Below are 17,917 nucleotides of genomic sequence, written 5' to 3' on the forward strand. Positions count from 1 at the left end.
GTTTTTACCAGCCTTATGTAAATCTTTGGCATCAGGAATTATGTAATTATGTAAAGATGCATAACTTCCTATCTTGAATCACTAATAACCCATGGAGACATTATAAAAACCTAAGCATAGATTACTTCTTTTATTCTATCTTGAGACACATATAATGGAGATGAATAATTCACATATATAACTTACTTTATGACCTTAAAATCTAATCTGGCTTTTTTTATCATCCTATTTAAGTTTTACATCACTTTCTTTAATGCTTACTAAGGTTATGAAAGGCTAACATCAAACAGAATAAAGTAAATTCCCTCAGGCAAATAAAAAACATATTTTTACCCATTCTCTCATTTACTATAGAATGATATGAATGCCCAGGTATCTGCATTAGCTTTTTATTTGGTGCTACTTTTAGTACAACTTAGTGGTACCTGTGATCAATAATTACTTTATAGCTTTCACTTTATAAAAGCTCTTCTATATTTTCTCAAAACTTTAAGTGATTTTTTCAGATAAATTCAGGTGTCTTGAGTAATGGCTTTCCACCTTTTGCAGGTTTTAGAACTTTACTATATAAGGTATAACTATACTTACATAAATCAGTGTGAGTATAGGATAAGAAATTGTGCACATTATCTTTATTCCAGGACTTTTAACTTCAGCCTTCTGGGTGGTTTTTTATTTTTTTTTGTTTTTAAAACCTTCACTCATAAAAACTTTCCACCATGAGACTGTGACACCAATGACATCATTCCTATAAAGCAGAGAAAGCTGAAGAAGGTGAAGTTATGTTAATAATGAAGTAGTCTTTGTTCTGTGTATTGAATAATATTACCACGGATTAGATCTTAAAAGATTTTTATAGATAAAAAAAATTTAGAGGGTGATTGATTTAATATCTTCCACTCAGTATTAAATTATGCTTTCCTCATAATTTTTAGATTTTATTCATCACATTAATGACACAGACTCTATACCGAGTACCAACGATAGCGACCCTGGTAAGTAGTTTGGAGTTGAAAGTTTGCCTTGTTTCTTTATTCATCACCTTTTTTTCAAAAAAGATATAAGGTAGAACCTATAAATTTATTTTAGGTATATGACCAGCATAAAATCATTGGGTTAACTAAGCCACTATTAAATGTTGATAACCAGTAAGGTAAAAAAAGAACAGCTCCACAAAACTTCATGTTAATATAAGCTAAACAATATTTAGTTCATGTTATACAGTTCACAGTTATAGCTCACATCCACAGTATCCATATTTGCTTATGATCAATAAATATTTTCAAGTACCTCTATCACTGCTGATTGTTTTAGAAGTCTAGGACCTTTGTTCTCAGTTTGTTAATTTAGTTTTAAACATTGATCATTTTAGTTAGTAATATTTAAGATATATAAATTGTTTACTAAATTTCCTAATAATGAACCAAGGCTAGGAAATATGGAAAAATAAATTGAAGATTTGCACCCCCCCAAAAAAATCAATTTCTTAGAAAAGTTTATTTTAATTAATTTATTAAAAATAAACATTTGGGAACTTCCCTGGTGGTCCAGTGGCTAAGACTCCATGTTCCCTTTGCAGGGGTCCTGGGTTTGATCCCTGGGCAGGGAACTAAGATTCCATATGCTGCAACTAAGACCTAGTGCAGCCAAATAAATGCATTAAATAAATAAAGAGAATTAAAAAATAATAAATGTTTGTAGCCTATGTGTTTATCCAGTATGGCAGTCATAGGAAAAATGAATAGAAAAGCTAATATAACCTGAGTAACAGCATAACTAACGTCACCTAAAGCTTTTATGTGTTTAGGTTTCAGAGACACTGAATTGATATTTTGATGGAGATACATATTGATCACTAAGAGGACAATTCATTCAATGCATATTTATTAAATCTATTATGTGTCAGAAACTGTTCTAGGCTCTGGGATATAATGGACAGACAAGAGTTTCTCTTGTGAATTATACATGCCAATGTTTGCTGTTCAGTGTCTTACTTTACCCCTTAATTAAGTTAATTAATCTGTCATTTGTTAATGCTAGAAAATGAAGTACCAGCATTATTTCTGTGAATGCACATACACACACACATACTTTTCATTAATTATACTAAAATATATTCATATAATTCAAACACATACCTCCTGAACCCTGTTCCTTACCTCAGAATTTTCAAAAGCCCAAGAAACATACTGGTTTTAAAATTGAAATTCATTTACTGTAGCTACTCTTATATCAATTGATGAAACTAGTGTATTACTATCTAGTAGGATTTCTTGAGTAGAGAGTCAGTTCATTGTTGAGTTCATGAATATTAGAATTACACTAATAGTTTGGAGAGCTTTATCAGCAAAGTCAGTTTACTTTGCATAGTGATATCTTATGTTGACAGTAGCACTTCTTAATTCTTTGGTTTATTTTAAACAAAGTATTGAATACAGTATCAAGCAATCCGTTTCAGTAAATATTAGAAATTACAGCAGACATTATTGGATACTTACTGTGTGCAAGCATTGTTCTAAATGTTTTACAGCAACTTCATAAGGTAGTACTGTTCTCTTCATTTTCTATAGCGCTTCCCTGGTAGCTCAGCTGATAAAGAATCTGCTTGCAGTGCAGGAGACCCTGGTTCGATTCCTGAATTGGGACAGTCCCCCGGAAAAGGGATAGGCTACCCATTCCAGTATTCTTGGGCTTCCCAAGGCACAGAGAATTTAGTGACGTGTGTAGAGTGACAGAGTGAAGACTATTCAGTCAGTTTACTTCCATAACCTGTGTTCTTTACCACTCTAGTTGATCAGCACTGGAAAAATTCAAGTTAATTTACTTTTGTCCGGAGCATAGAAGGAAAAAAATACAGGTTAAAAGTGCTAACTAAGAAAACTGTTTGGCTTTGTGGCATGCCAAATAACAGATAGAGAATAAAATTGTTGCTCAGCATTTTTTTACAGCATTAAACATTCTTTACAAAGAGCTGATTATTAGCAAAAGTACTATTATGAACTTAGAAGCACAGTGAGAATGATTTGTATTCTCTGCAAACAGAAGAAACTGCCACTTGTAGATCAGTGTTAGGAAAAATACATTTTATTCACTTCCCAGTTCTCTGGATATCATTTGGGCTTTCAGCTGCTCTAAGGCCTGAGAAACATCCAGGACAGTTACTCTGGATTGCTGGGATTCAAGATTCTTAAGCTTTAAGCAGTTATTAGAGTACCATGGCAATGGTGTCCACTTTTTATTCCAAACCCGTCAATTTTGCTTATTGTTAGAATAAACCTGTTCTGTGGACTTTGTGTGGGTTATTAGCAAAACGAACAATTACCTTGAATGATGTGTCTTATATGATTGTAATAATAAGACCAAATGTCATCCAACCTGATATTTTCTCTCTGGCAGTGGGACAGAAGGATAGTTGGTAGAATAATTTTATCGTTTCCAGTAGAAAGTAGAAATCAAGGCTATACCTCAAAATTTTCTAACATTCTACCTTTAATTATTGATAGGTAAAAGTTTTCTGATTATAACTACATATAAAATAGATAAACCACAAGGACCTACTATATAGCACAGAAAAATATATTCAATATCTTGTAATAACCTATAGTGGAAAAGAATCTGAAAAATAATATCTGAATCACTATGTTGTATACCTGAAACTAACACAACATTATAAATCAACTATACTTCAAAGTTTTTAAATAAATAATCTAAAAATTTGAAAAGACTCCACATATATCCAAACATAACCCTCTATTTTTTTTTCCCCAAAAGGAGAAACTTAATATTCATGGTAAAACGTAAGGTTGGTAGAGCAAGTGTAAGTCTCATTGTTCTTCTTCGTTGCCTCCTCTGATCTATTGCTTCCTTGTTGCAGTGATTTGTCCAAGTGCCAGGAGCAGTGGCCATCCTGACAACAGCTCTATGATTTTCTACGCCAGTGACTCAGAACTCCAACAGTTTGAAAAGTGGTGGAATAAGTCCAAGACAGTGCCCTTTTACCTCATAGGGCTCCTTCTGCCACTGCTTAATTTCAAATCTCCTTCATTTTTTTCAAAATTTAACATCCTAGGTAAGCCAAGGCACTCTGTTATAGAGCCTCTGTATAGTAGAATACATGCTGAATTCTGTGGGAATATGGTCTGACCAGCCAAATAGTTACCTTCCAGGCCTGTTCATCTGTGTTTAATTTGTTCACATATATATTATGCTACTTTTTGCTTTTCTTGATGAAGTTTGGCACAGAAAAAAATAGAGATGGCAATCTCAAGCCCAAGTCCCTTTTAAAGATGAGTTACTGGGATTTCCATTCTATCTTTACTGAACAACTATTCCTCATTTCCACTACAACTACTGGCAGTTGACTAAGATTTCAGCAGGAGAAATCCAAAGTGAGTATTATAGGAATTCTCAGTTCTAAAGTTTGGAAATGTTAAAACTTATTAAGGGAGATTATGGAATATTTTTTCCCTACAGATTCTATTTAAGAGTATAAACAAGAATTATCACTTTTTTAAAAATATAAATTTATTTTAATTGGAGGCTAATTACTTTACAATATTGTATTGATTTTGCCATACATCAACATGAATCTGCCATGGGTGTACAAGTGTTCCCCATCCTGAATCCCCCTTTCACCTCCCTCCCCATACCATCCCTCTGGGTCATCCCAGTGCACCAGCCCCGAGCATCCAGCATCATGCATTAAACCTGGAGTGGCGATTCATTTCACATATGATATTATGCATGTTTCAATGCCATTCTCCCAAATCATCCCACCCTCGCCCTCTCCCACAGAGTCCAAAAGACTGTTCTATACATCTGTGTCTCTTTTGCTGTCTCACATACAGGGTTATCGTTACCATCTTTCTAAATTCCATATATATGCGTTAGTATACTTGTATTGGTGTTTTTCTTTCTGGCTTACTTCCCTCTGTATAATTGGCTCGAGTTTCATCCACCTCATTAGAACTGATTCAAATGTATTCTTTGTAATGGCTGAGTAATACGCCATTGTGTATATGTGCCACAGCTTTCTTATCCATTCATCTGCTGATGGACATCTAGGTTGCTTCCACGTCCTGGCTGTTATAAACAGTGCTGCGATGAACACTGGGGTACACGTGTCTCTTTCAATTCTGGTTTCCTCGGTGTGTATGCCCAGCAGTGGGATTGCTGGGTCATAAGGCAGTTCTATTTCCAGTTTTTTAAGGAATCTCCACACTGTTCTCCATAGTGGCTGTACTAGTTTGCATTCCCACCAACAGTGTAAGAGAGTACCCTTTTCTCCACACCCTCTCCAGCATTTATTGCTTGTAGACTTTTGGATCGCAGCCATTCTGACTGGTGTGAAATGGTACCTCATTGTGGTTTTGATTTGCATTTCTCTCATAATGAGTGATGTTGAGCATCTTTTCATGTGTTTGTTAGCCATCTATAGGTCTTCTTTGGAGAACTGTCTGTTTAGTTCTTTGGCCCAGTTTTTGGTTGGATCATTTATTTTTCTGGAACTGAGCTGTAGGAGTTGCTTGTATATTTTTGAGATTAGTTGTTTGTCAGTTGCTTCATTTGCTATTATTTTCTCCCATTCTGAAGGCTGTCTTTTCACCTTGCTTATAGTTTCCTTTGTTGTGCAGAAACTTGTAATTTTAATTAGGTCCCATTTGTTTATTTTTGCTTTCATTGCCAATATTCTGGGAGGTAGGTCATAGAGGATCCTGCTGTGATTTATGTCGGAGAGTGTTTTGCCTACGTTCTCCTCTAGGAGTTTTATAGTTTCTGGTCTTATGTTTAGATCTTTAATCCATTTTGAGTTTATTTTTGTGTATGGTATTAGAAAGTGTCCTAGTTTCATTCTTTTACAAGTGGTTGACCAGTTTTCCCAGCACCACTTGTTAAAGAGATTCTCTTTTCTCCATTGTATATTCTTGCCTCCTTTGTCAAAGATAAGGTGTCCATAGGTGTGTGAGTTTATCTCTGGGCTTTCTATTTTGTTCCATTGATCTATATTTCTGTCTTTGTACCAGTACCATACTGTCTTGATGACTGTGGCTTTGTAGTAGAGCCTGAAGTCAGTCAGGTTGATTCCTCCAGTTCATTCTTCTTTCTCAAGATTGCTTTGGCTTTTCAAGGTTTTTTGTATTTCCATACTAATTGTGAAATTATTTGTTCTAGCTCTGTGAAAAATACTGTTGGTGGCTTGATAGGGATTGCATTGAATCTATATATTGCTTTGGGTAGTATACTCATTTTCACTATATTGATTCTTCCAATCCATGAACGTGGTATATTTCTCCATCTGTTAGTGCCCTCTTTGATTTCTTTCACCAGTGTTTTATAGTTTTCTATATATAGGTCTTTTGTTTTGGAGAAGGAAATGGCAATCCACTCCAGTATTCTTGCCTGGAGAATCCCATGGACAGAGGAGCTTGGTGGGCTACAGTCCATGGGTCGCAAAGAGCTGGACATGACTGAGCGACTTCACTTTCACTTTCACTTTGTTTCTTTAGGTAGATATATTCCTAAGTATTTTATTCTTTTTGTTGCAATGGTGAATGGAATTGTTTCCTTAATTTCTCTTTCTATTTTCTCATTATTAGTGTATAGGAATGCAAGGGATTTCTGTGTGTTGATTTTGTATCCTGCAACTTTGCTATATTCATTGATTAGCTCTAGTAATTTTCTGGTGGAGTCTTTAGGGTTTTCATGTAGAGGATCATGTCATCTGCATACAGTGAGAGTCTTACTTCTTCTTTTCCAATTTGGATTCCTTTTATTTCTTTTTCTGCTCTGATTGCTGTGGCCAAAACTTCCAAAATTATGTTGAATAGTAGTGGTGCAAGTGGGCACCCTTGTCTTGTTCCTGACTTTAGGGGAAATGCTTTCAGTTTTTCACCATTGAGGATAATGTTTGCTGTGGGTTTGTCATATATATGTTGAGGTATGTCCCTTCTATTCCTGCTTTCTGGAGAGTTTTTTTTTTAATCATGAATGGATGTTGAATTTTGTCAAAGGCTTTCTCTGCATGTATTGAGATAATCACATGGCTTTTATTTTTCAATTTGTTAATGTGGTGAATTACATTGATTGATTTGCGGATATTGAAGAATCCTTGCATCCGTGGGATAAAGCCCACTTGGTCATGGTGTATGATCTTTTTAATGTGTTGTTGGCTTCTGATTACTAGAATTTTGTTAAGGATTTTTGCATCTATGTTCATCAGTGATATTGGCCTGTAGTTTTCTTTTTTTGTGGCATCTTTGTCAGGTTTTGGTATCAGGGTGATGGTGGCCTCATAGAATGAGTTTGGAAGTTTACCTTCCTCTGCAATTTTATGGAAGAGTTTGAGGAGGATAGGTGTTAGCTCTTCTCTAAATTTTTGGTAGAATTCAGCTGTGAAGCCGTCTGGACCTGGGCTTTTGTTTGCTGGCAGATTTCTGATTACAGTTTCAATTTCCGTGCTTGTGATGGGTCTGTTAAGATTTTTTATTTCTTCCTGGTTCAGTTTTGGAAAGTTGTACTTGTCTAAGAATTTGTCCATTTCTTCCACGTTGTCCATTTTATTGGCATATAATTGCTGATAGTAGTCTCTTATGATCCTTTGTATTTCTGTGTTGTCTGTTGTGATCTCTCCATTTTCATTTCTAATTTTATTGATTTGATTTTTCTCTCTTTGTTTCTTGATGAGTCTGGCAAATGGTTTGTCAATTTTATTTATCCTTTCAAAGAACCAGCTTTTTTGGCTTTGTTGATTTTTGCTATGGCCTCTTTTGTTTCTTTTGTATTTATTTCTGCCCTAATTTTTAAGATTTCTTTCCTTCTACTAACCCTGGGATTCTTCATTTCTTCCTTTTCTAGTTGCTTTAGGTGTAGTTAGGTTATTTATTTGACTTTTTTCTTGTTTCTTGAGGTATGCCTGTATTGCGACTTATCACCTCCCCTGTCCCTGCTGCTGGGTGTTCTGGATGTACAACCAGCGCACCTTCTCAGGCAGATGTTGACCGTCCAGAATTCCAAGAAGTCTTGGTTAGCAACGAAGCCTGCTCGCAGTTTGGTAGATAATGCCTCTCTGGGGCCGCAATTGCCCCCTTCCGGTTCTGGCTGCCCTCTCCTGCCTGTCACCGGAGGGGGATGGGCTGGCCTGCAGGGGGCTAGCTCTGCTCAGTCCTTTGTTCTGTGAGTGGGCCTGACAGCATCTTAGGTTATGGTTTTTCCATGTGGTATCTATACCACACTCTGGTTTGCTATCCCAAGTTAGTTCCCTCAGATTGCCCTTGGGGCATTCAGGCCCGGTCCTTACTCTAAGCAATGCAGCCTGCACATCCCTGCCCAGCCCCCGCATGCTAGTGGCGGATGCAGGCATCTACGCTGCTTCTCCACTGGGGGAGTTACCATTGGGCATGTAATCTGTGGGTTTAAATTATTTATTTATTTTTCCTACCAGTTATGTTGCCCTCTGTGGTTCCAAGGCTCACCACAGACTCGGCAGTGAGAGTGTTTCCTGGTGTTTGGAAACTTCTCTCTTTTTTAAAACTCCCTTTCCAGGACGGAGCTCTGTCCCTACCTCTTTTGCCTCTCTTTTTATCTTTTATATTTTTTCCTACTTCCTTTCGAAGACAGTGGGCTCCTTTTCTGGGTGCCTGATGTCCTCTGCTGGCATTCAGCAGTTGTTTTGTGGAATTTACTCAGCGTTCAAATGTTCTTTTGATGAATTTGTGGGGGAGAAAGTGGTCTCCCTGTCCTATTCCTCCGCCATCTTAGGACTGCCCCCATCACTTGACTTTGAACCTTGAATATTGTTCTCTAGCTGAAGCGCCTTAGGCTTATTCTGGTTTTTCTCTGTTCCTCAGTGCTCCTTCTTTCTTTTCAACACTAACTTTAAAGGAACAGACTTTTTTTGTGAGACCTGTTTTTCAGAAATTTCTGAAATCACTGAAGAAATTTCATAAAAGGAACCCCTATGAAAGCTCAGATCTGGTTAACTAAAGACAAGCTGCTACTGCTAAGCCGCTTCAGTCATGTCCGACTCTGTGCGACCCCATGGACGGCAACCCACCAAGCTCCCCCGTCCCTGGGATTCTCCAGGCAAGAACCCTGGAGTGGGTTGCCATTTCCTTCTCCAATGTATGAAAGTGAAAGTGAAGTTGCTCAGTCGCGTCCAACTCTTAGCAACCCCATGGACTGCAGCCTACCAGGCTCCTCCGTCCATGGGATTTTCCAGGCAAGAGTACTGGAGTGGGGTGCCACTGCCTTCTCCAAACTAAAGACAAGGTATCATTCAAAAAGAACTGTTAACCCAAATAGATAATAGGATTTCACCTTCTCCCTGTAGGTATGGTCTCTTGGTAGGCAGACTAGAGTATGAAAAAATTAGATTACATCAAAGAGATGGCTTTTGGGGTTTTCAAAAGACCAAAGAAGGAAGTAAGGATATTTCTCTATACCTTAGCTTCATAACAAAATTCACCATGAGACTACAACAGACACACACAGAAAATGAAGAGTTGTGGTTATATAAACTTCAGCCTCCTGTATGCATCCTTTCTAAATCAGCTAACCTCCAAACCCACAGTAGAGCTTATAGAGCTCATTTGTGGTTTCCTGATTTGCTGGCCAACTTTCCTATGGAATAGATCTTTAAAAGTTAGCTTGTGAACTTACAAAAGAACTTGCTCAATTGGGCAAAACAATCACTAGGCTTCTAACCAGGTTAAATTATTCTCCACCTCCTTAAGATATTTTGTTTTTGCCCTTTCTCTTGGCAAAACTTTCTCTTTTAAAACTACGCATTTCTTCTTCAGAGAAATCAGAATCTAATTCCTCTAAAAACCATCCTGGATCTCTTGACTCTGCTCAATAGTGACTGGACTTAATTCTTTAAATCCTCTAGCTTCCAAACTACTAAAAAATCCTGAAATTCTGAATGCCCACTTTACCCTGCATAAAGTAGGTGTTCACTGTACACACAGTGAATGGAATCTGAAATCTTTCCATGGAGCGAGTAGTACTATGCAACCAAAACTTCATCTAGATTCTAGATCAGATTGTTCATGGACTGTTTGACTTACTACCATTCTCAAATAAGTTTATGATCCACATTTACTACTTCTCTTTCTTTACTTTCTACTATCTTACACTAAATATTTTGACAGATTTTTCCCAACTTGTTGGCTGTCTCTAACTTTTAATACAGAGAATAAGAGTCAGGGACTTCCACGGGTCCAGTGGTTAAGACTTCGTGCTTCCAATTCAGGGAGTGCAGGTTCTATCCCTGGTTGGGGAACGAAGATCCCACATGCCACACGGACAAATTAGAAAAAAGTCAGTTTTGTGTTTTGTTTTTTTCCTAAATAACCTTGCAATCTTATAATAAACTCTCTACATGTATCAGAGCCTAAATTCAGCTCATAACCTCTCAGGCCTACTACATAGCTTTGTTTTCTGATATCTTCCAGGGTTTGTTTCTGTTCTTTAGATCTTCAGTTCAGTTCAGTTGCTCAGTCGTGTCCGACTCTTTACCTGGGCATAAATACTAATGCTAATTTTCCAAACTTTGCTGAAAGTGTTGAAACAAAATTTGATTTTGAAATAGTCTGTGAAACAAAGATGATTAATGGTTTCTGAATTTTTCCTTGCAGGCACGGTGTCCGTTCTCTACTTGATTTTTCTTGTCACTTGGAAGGCTATTCGCTTGGGATTTCATTTGGAGTTTCATTGGTTTACACCAACAGAATTTTTTGTCCCAGGTGAGCTATTTCAGTCAAATAAAGAATTAATGAATTACAATAATGTGATCTTTAGTTAACTATTAGCTAACTATTAATAGTTAGCTAACTATTGTTAGCTATTGTTACTATAAAACAAATAATCATAGCTTTTATGATGAGCACTTTTTATTAATGCTGTTAAGCTAAAACCAGAAATACAGTTGAAATTACTATGGTTTTCTTGCAGTTGGGGATAACCAGGACCCTTTGTCATTTCTACTTGGGAGTTAAAAGTCACAGAGCAATTGAAAAATCAAGAACTCATTCTCTAGACGTCTCTGAGAAGGCATAACCCTAGAATTTTAGAGACTTAGAACATAGTAATAAATATATCTGGATAATACTAGTAATTGTAGGTCATCTGCTTGGTGGTTCTATGGTGGGTAATACCACGTGACCCAGGTCTGCTGCAGCCAGAGCCCCTATCCCTGTGGCAGGCCACTGCTGACTCGTGCCTCCACAGGAGACACTCAAACACTCAAAGGCAGGTCTGGCTCAGTCTCTGTGGGACCTCTGGGTCCTGGTGCGCACACAGTTGGAAGCATCTCGGGTGGGTAGGGGGTTTGATTCTAAATGCAATTTCACCCCTCCTGCCATTTTGTTGGGGCTTTTCCTTTGCCCTTGGACTTGGGTATATCTTTTTTTGGTGGGATCCAACATTCTCCTGTCAATAATAGTTCAGCAGCAAGTTGCAATTTTGGAGTTCTTGCAAGAGATGAGCACATGTTCTTCTACTCCTCCATCTTGTTGCAGAATGATTATACTGAAGAAATTCTTGCAGTGTTAAGAAAGTTCTAGGACCCACTACAGATTTCCCAACTTGAGATTTGGGCAACGGGACTGAGAACCCCCAGGCAATTTGACTTTGGAGACAGCGGATTTGATTACAGAACTTCCAAAGGACTGGGGGAACAGATTCTTGGAGGGCACGAACAAAACCTTGTGAACACCAGGGCCAGGAAAAAGGAGCATTGTGCCCACAAGAGACTGAGTCAGACTTGCCTTTGAGTGTCCAGGAGTCTCAGACCAAACAACAGAGATGGAACACAGCCCCACCCATCAAAAGAAAATTGGATTAAAGATTTCCTGAGCATGGCCCCACCCATTAGAATAAGAACCAGTTTCCTCCACAGTCAGTCTCTCCCATCAGGAAGCTTCCATAAGTGTCTTATCCTTTTTTATCAGAGGGCAGACAGAATGAAAACCATAGTCACAGAAAACTAAGCAAATTGATCACATGGACCACAGCCTTGTCTAACTCAATGAAACTGTGAGCCATGCTGTGTAGGGCCACCCAAGACAGATGGGTCACTGTGGATAGTTCTGACAAAATGTGGTCCACTAGAGAAGGGAATGGCAAACCACTTCAGTATTCTTGCTTTGAGAACTCCATGAACAGTATGAAAAGGCAAAAAGATGTGTCACTGAAAGATGAACTCCCCAGGTCGATAGGTGCCCAATATACTATTGGAGAAGAGTGAAGAAATAACTCCAGAAAGAATGAAGAGATGGAGCCAAAGCAAAAACAACACCCAGTTGTGGATGTGACTAGGAATGAAAGTAAAGTCTGATGCTGTAAAGAACAGTATTACATGGGAACCCAGAATGTTAGATCCATGAATCAAGGTAAACTGGAAGTGGTTAAACAGGAGATGGCAAGAGTGAACATCGACATTTTAGGACTCAGTGAACTAAAATGGACCGGAATGGGAGAATTTAACTCCGATGACCATTATATCTGCTACTGTGGCCAAGAATCCCTTAGAAGAAATGGAGTAGCCCTCATAGTCAACAAAAGAGTCCAAAATGCAGTACTTGGCTGAAATCTCAAAATGACAGAATGATCTCTGTTTGATTCCAAGGTAAACAATTCAGTATCATAGTAATCCAAGTCTATGCCCCAACCACTAATGCTGAAGAAGCTGAAGTTGAATGGTTCTATGAAGACCTACAAGACCTTTTAGAACTAACACCAAAATAGGATGTCCTCTTTATCATAGGGGACTGGAATGCATAGGAAGTCAGGAGATACTGGAGTAACGGGCAAGTTTGGCCTTGGAGTACAGAATGAAGCAGGGCAAAGGCTAACAGAGTTTTGCCAAGAGAACTCACTGGTCATAGTAAACACCCTCTTCCAACAACACAAGAGACAACTCTGCACATGGACATCACCAGATGGTCAATACCAAAATCAGATTATATTCTTTGCAACGAAAGATGGAGAAGCTCTATACAGTCAGCAGAAACAAGACCAGGAGCTGACTGTGGCTCAGATCTTGAACTCCTTATTGCAAAATTCAGAGTTAAATGGAAGAAAGTAGGGAAATTCACTGGTTCATTCAGGCATGACCTAAAGTCAAATCCCTTATGATTATACAGTAAAAGTGACAAATAAATTCAAGGAATTAGATCTGATACACACTGTACCTGAAGAACTTGGTGACCAAGACCATCCCCATGAAAAAGAAATGCAAAATGGTTAGCTGAGGAGGCCTTACAAATAGCTGAGAAAAGAAGAGAAGCTAAAGGCAAAGGGGAAAAGGAAAGATATACCCATCTGAATGCAGAGTTAATAGCAAGGAGAAATAAGAAAGCCTTCCTCAGTGATTCAATGCAAAGAAATAGAGGAAAACAAAGAATGGGAACACTAGAGATCTCTTCAGGAAAATTAGAGATACTGAGGGAACATTTCATGGAAAGATGGGCACAATAAAGGACAGAAACAGTATGGACCTAACTGAAGCTGAAGATATTAAGAAAAGGTGGCAAGAATGCACAGAATAACTATATAAAAATATTTTTTAAAAGTCTTAATGACCCAGATAACCACAATGGTGTGATCACTCACCTAGAGCCAGACATCCTGGAATGTGAAGTCAAATGGGCCTTAGGAAGCATCACTAGGAACAAAGCTAGTGAAGATGATGGAATTCCAGTTGACCTATTTCAGATCCTAACAGATGATGCTGTGAAAGTGCTACACTCAATATGCCAGCAAATTGGAAAATTCAGCAGTGGTCACAGGACTGGAAAAGGTCAGTTTTCATTCCAATCCCAAAGAAAGGCTATGCCAAAGAATGTTCAAACTACCACACAATTGTACTCATCTCACATGTTCGCAAAGTAATGCTCCAAATTCTCCAAGCCAGGCTTCAACAGTATGTGAACCAAGAGCTTCCATATGTTCAAGCTGGTTTTAGAAAAGGCAGAACAGCCAGAGATCAAATTGCCAACATTTGCTGGATCATCGAAAAAGTAAGAGAGTTCTAGAAAAGCATCTACTTCTGCTTTATTGACTACACCAAAGCCTTTGACTGTGTGGATCACAATAAATAAACTGTGGAAAATTCTGAAAGAGATGGGAATATCAGACCACCTAACCTGCCTCCTGAGAAATCTGTGTGCAGGTCAAGAAGGAACAATTAGAACTGGACATGGTACAACGGACTAGTTCCATATTGGGAAAGGAATACGTCAAGGCTCTATATTGTCATTCTGCTTACTTAACTTATATGTAGAGTACATCATGCAAAATACTGGGCTGGATGAAGCACAAGCTGGAATCAAGATTGCCGGGAGAAATAATGGTAACCTCAGATATGCAGATAACACCACCCTTATGGCAGAAAGCAAAGAGGAACTAAAGAGCCTCTTGATGAAGGTGAAAAGGGAAAGGGAAAAAGTTGGCTTAAAACTCAACATTCAGAAAATTAAGATCATGGCATCCAGTCCCATCACTTCATGGCAAATAGATGGGGAAACAATGGAAACAGTGACAGACTTTATTTTGGGGGCTCCAAAATCACTGCAAATGGTGACTGCAGCCATGAAATCAAAAGATGCTTGCTCCTTGGAAGAAAAGCCATGACCAACCTAAAGCAGAGACATTACTTTGCCAACAAAGGACCATTTAGTCAAGGCTATGGTTTTTCCAGTAGTCATGTATGGATGTGAGTGTTGGACCATAAAGAAAGCTGCATGCTGAAGAATTGATGCTTTTGAACTGTGGTGTTTTAGAAGACTCTGGAGAGACCCTTGGACTGCAAGGAGATCAAACCAATCAATCCTAAAGGAAATCAAACCTGAATATTCATTGGAAGGGCTGATGCTGAAGCTGAAGCTCCAATACTTCGTCCACCTGATGTGATGAATTGACTCACTGGAAAAGGCCTTGATGCTGGGAGAGATTTAAGGCAGGAGGAGAAAGGGATGACAGAGGATGAGGTGGTTGGATGGCATCACCTACTCAATTGACATGAGTTTGAGCACACTCCAAGAGTTGGTGATGGACAGGGAAGCCTGGCGTACTGCATTCCATGAGGTCGCAAAGAGTCGTACATGACTGAGCGACTGAACTGAACTAAATGCTGGTAATTAACATCATTGTTCCCTTTATGGGTTTTTTCTTTTAATGTTGATGTTTTTCAGACTAATTAAGATGGTGATTATTAAGTGTTCTTTTCCTCCTTTTTTTTTACCCCATAGCAATTTTTTGTTTCACCCAAATTTAGAGTATTTTGAATATGATAGAAGGGCATCTGAGGGATCAAACCCAGGTGTCCCACATTGCAGGCAGGATTCTTTACCATCTGAGCCACCAGGGAAGCCCAAGAATACTGAAGTGGGTAGCTTAACCCATCTCCAGGGAATCCTCCAACCCAGGAATCGAACTCAGGTCTTCTACATTGCAAGCAGATTCTTTATCAGCTGAGCTACCGGGGAAGTCCAAAGCAATGAATCGATAATGCTAAATGAGGAGGCAGACTAGAAAATAGAAGTGGCTATTATGCTTGTATCTTAAAAACTGGTAAGGAGAAAGAAATTAGTACAAAATCCTGTTGTTGGTTTAGAAAGACTGCTTTCCTTCCATTCTTCAACTGTTGATTCTGGCAGTGTAGATTTCAAGTCTTTATTCAATTTCTCAGGTTTGTCTTTAAAGCCTACAATTAGAGTTGTCTTCCTTTGTTTCATTTATTACAACATTCTTGAGTTCTCCAAGTGTGCTGAGTTGGTGATCATTGGAAGTCGTTGTCTGTGTTACCATGGTTACTTATTTTTAGTTCATCTGGCTGCATCAACTTTAATTTTTTAAATTTCTATCAGAAGCCCACAAAGACTAAAAAGTCAGTTTAAATTCAGAATAAAGGAAGCACTGGGCTTGAAAGGCATCCTTCTCTCACAGATTATATTTAAAATTGGATGGTGATAAAAATGGCAACTTTAAGTTACTTCTTCCACTGATTAATAAAAATAGTCTATTTTCTAAAAGTAGATTCATGATGATTTATATTTAGACTTAGTGATAAAAGTTCCTGCTAATGATAGACCATTAGAGATAAATATGAAAGAAAGGGAGAATATTAATAGTTTTTTAGAAGATGGAAAAGAGAAACATTTAAGTAGTTATCAAGCCATTTATTTCACTTTGCTTTATTTCTAAATGATATGAAAGGAGAATCATGAGGACTAAAAGGAGTTTTTATAAATATTTATGGCTCTGAGACTTACTGTGATTGAAGAATTTTTCAATAAAGAAAATATGTCATAAATCTTTCTCAGTAAAGGCTGATTAAAAATCAGAGAACTTGGAGGGTGTGAATCTTTACTGTCCTGATGAAGAATTCTCATAAACTTCTGGGTCTAATTGAATCTTTATGTACTCTTGTTTCTAAAAATTCATTTTTTGGTTCAGTAAGTAGATCCCATCACCCTTCTTCCCAAGTAATTGGAAAAATGACAAGAAAAACCTGCTCATGTATTTCATTCTATCCTTTCCTGCCTACTCAGGGACTTTACTTTTTGCTGTTATCCTTTCTTTTTTAATCATGCGTTATCAGATTTTTCCTACTGAACTATTCCTACTAGTATACAAACATGTTTCCCAGTCTAAAAACAAAAACTCGTATAACCCCATTCCCTGTAACTGTTACTTCTTTTGAAAGAAAAACTTTGTAAGCATTGTCTGTGCTGTCTCCACTTCTTCCATTTTGCCTTGGACTCACTTCTGTTAGGCTTTTGCTCCAGTCACTCCATGCCTGATGACCAATGACTTCATCTTTCCAAACCCCAGGACCAAGTCCCATACCTCTTCTTACTCAACCTATAAGCAGCATTGGGCACATTTGGCCACGTCTTCCATCTTAAAACACTTTATTTACTTAACTTCTAAAACCCTATTCTCTCTTGACTCTTCTACATAACTGTTCCTTTTCTTATCTCTGACCTCTAAATGATAGTCATCTGGTTTAGACACAAACTCCCCTTCTCTCTACCTTTATTCCCTAAATAATGTCATCTAGTCACCTAGCTTTATATGTTGTCATCATAGATGATGACCAATCCCAATTTTTTTATCTCTAGCTCAGATCTCTCTACTGAAATCCATACCCATGTATCTAGCTGCTTCTTCTTGGATGTCCACTTTGCATTCTTAATTTACAAAAATCCAATAATTGTTTTCTCCCTCATCCACCCCCTCCCACCAGCCTGCTTAACCTGCTCTTCTCCCAGGCTTCTCATTCTCAGAAAATGGTAGCACCAGTTTACCACTTGACCAGGCCAAACACCTAGGAGTCATACCTGACTGTTCTTCTTTTCCACTTCCCCTCCACCAATATCTGCACAACTGACCTTCTGCTTTCAAAATAAATTGAGAATCTGACTATTTCTTATCATTTCTACCAAAAAAGAACTATGTTAAGCTCCTACTCTCTCAGCCAGATTACTGAAGTAGCCTCATAACTACCCTCACTGTTTCCACTTTGTCTCCTTCTCCATAGTCTGTTCCACACCTAGCAGATAGAGTTTATTTTTAAAACATAACCTTCAAAAGCCTCTAGTGGTTTCCCATCTTATTCAGAATAGAGGCAAGTCCAGACCATCTGACCACCCTCTTGAGAAATCTGTATGCAGGTCAGGAAGCAACAGTTAGAACTGGACATGGAACAACAGACTGGTTCCAAATAGGAAAAGGAGTACGTCAAGGCTGTATATTGTCACCCTGCTTATTTAACTTATATGCAGAGTACATCATGAGAAACGCTGGACTGGAAGAAACACAAGCTGGAATAAAGATTGCCAGGAGAAATATTAGTAACCTCAGATATGCAGATGACACCACCCTTATGGCAGAAAGTGAAGAGGAACTAAAAAGC

The 17,917-nt window shown here is 38.1% G+C and overlaps 1 protein-coding gene across 6 annotated transcripts in view; it reads left to right on the forward strand.

Annotated features, from left to right (window-relative positions):
- SLC38A9 (solute carrier family 38 member 9) overlaps positions 1 to 17,917 on the forward strand; it is a 95,981-nt gene that overhangs the window by 50,679 nt on the left and 27,385 nt on the right. For all 6 annotated transcript variants that reach the window (XM_069556520.1, XM_069556519.1, XM_069556517.1 and 3 more), the window contains exons 8-10: positions 936 to 995; positions 3,875 to 4,069; positions 10,635 to 10,742. In XM_069556520.1, coding sequence (XP_069412621.1) covers positions 936 to 995; positions 3,875 to 4,069; positions 10,635 to 10,742 — 363 coding nt within the window. The remainder of the gene's footprint in view (positions 1 to 935; positions 996 to 3,874; positions 4,070 to 10,634; positions 10,743 to 17,917) is intronic.

This window comes from Ovis canadensis, chromosome 16 (assembly GCF_042477335.2).
Source record: "Ovis canadensis isolate MfBH-ARS-UI-01 breed Bighorn chromosome 16, ARS-UI_OviCan_v2, whole genome shotgun sequence".
Lineage (NCBI taxonomy): Eukaryota > Metazoa > Chordata > Mammalia > Artiodactyla > Bovidae > Ovis > Ovis canadensis.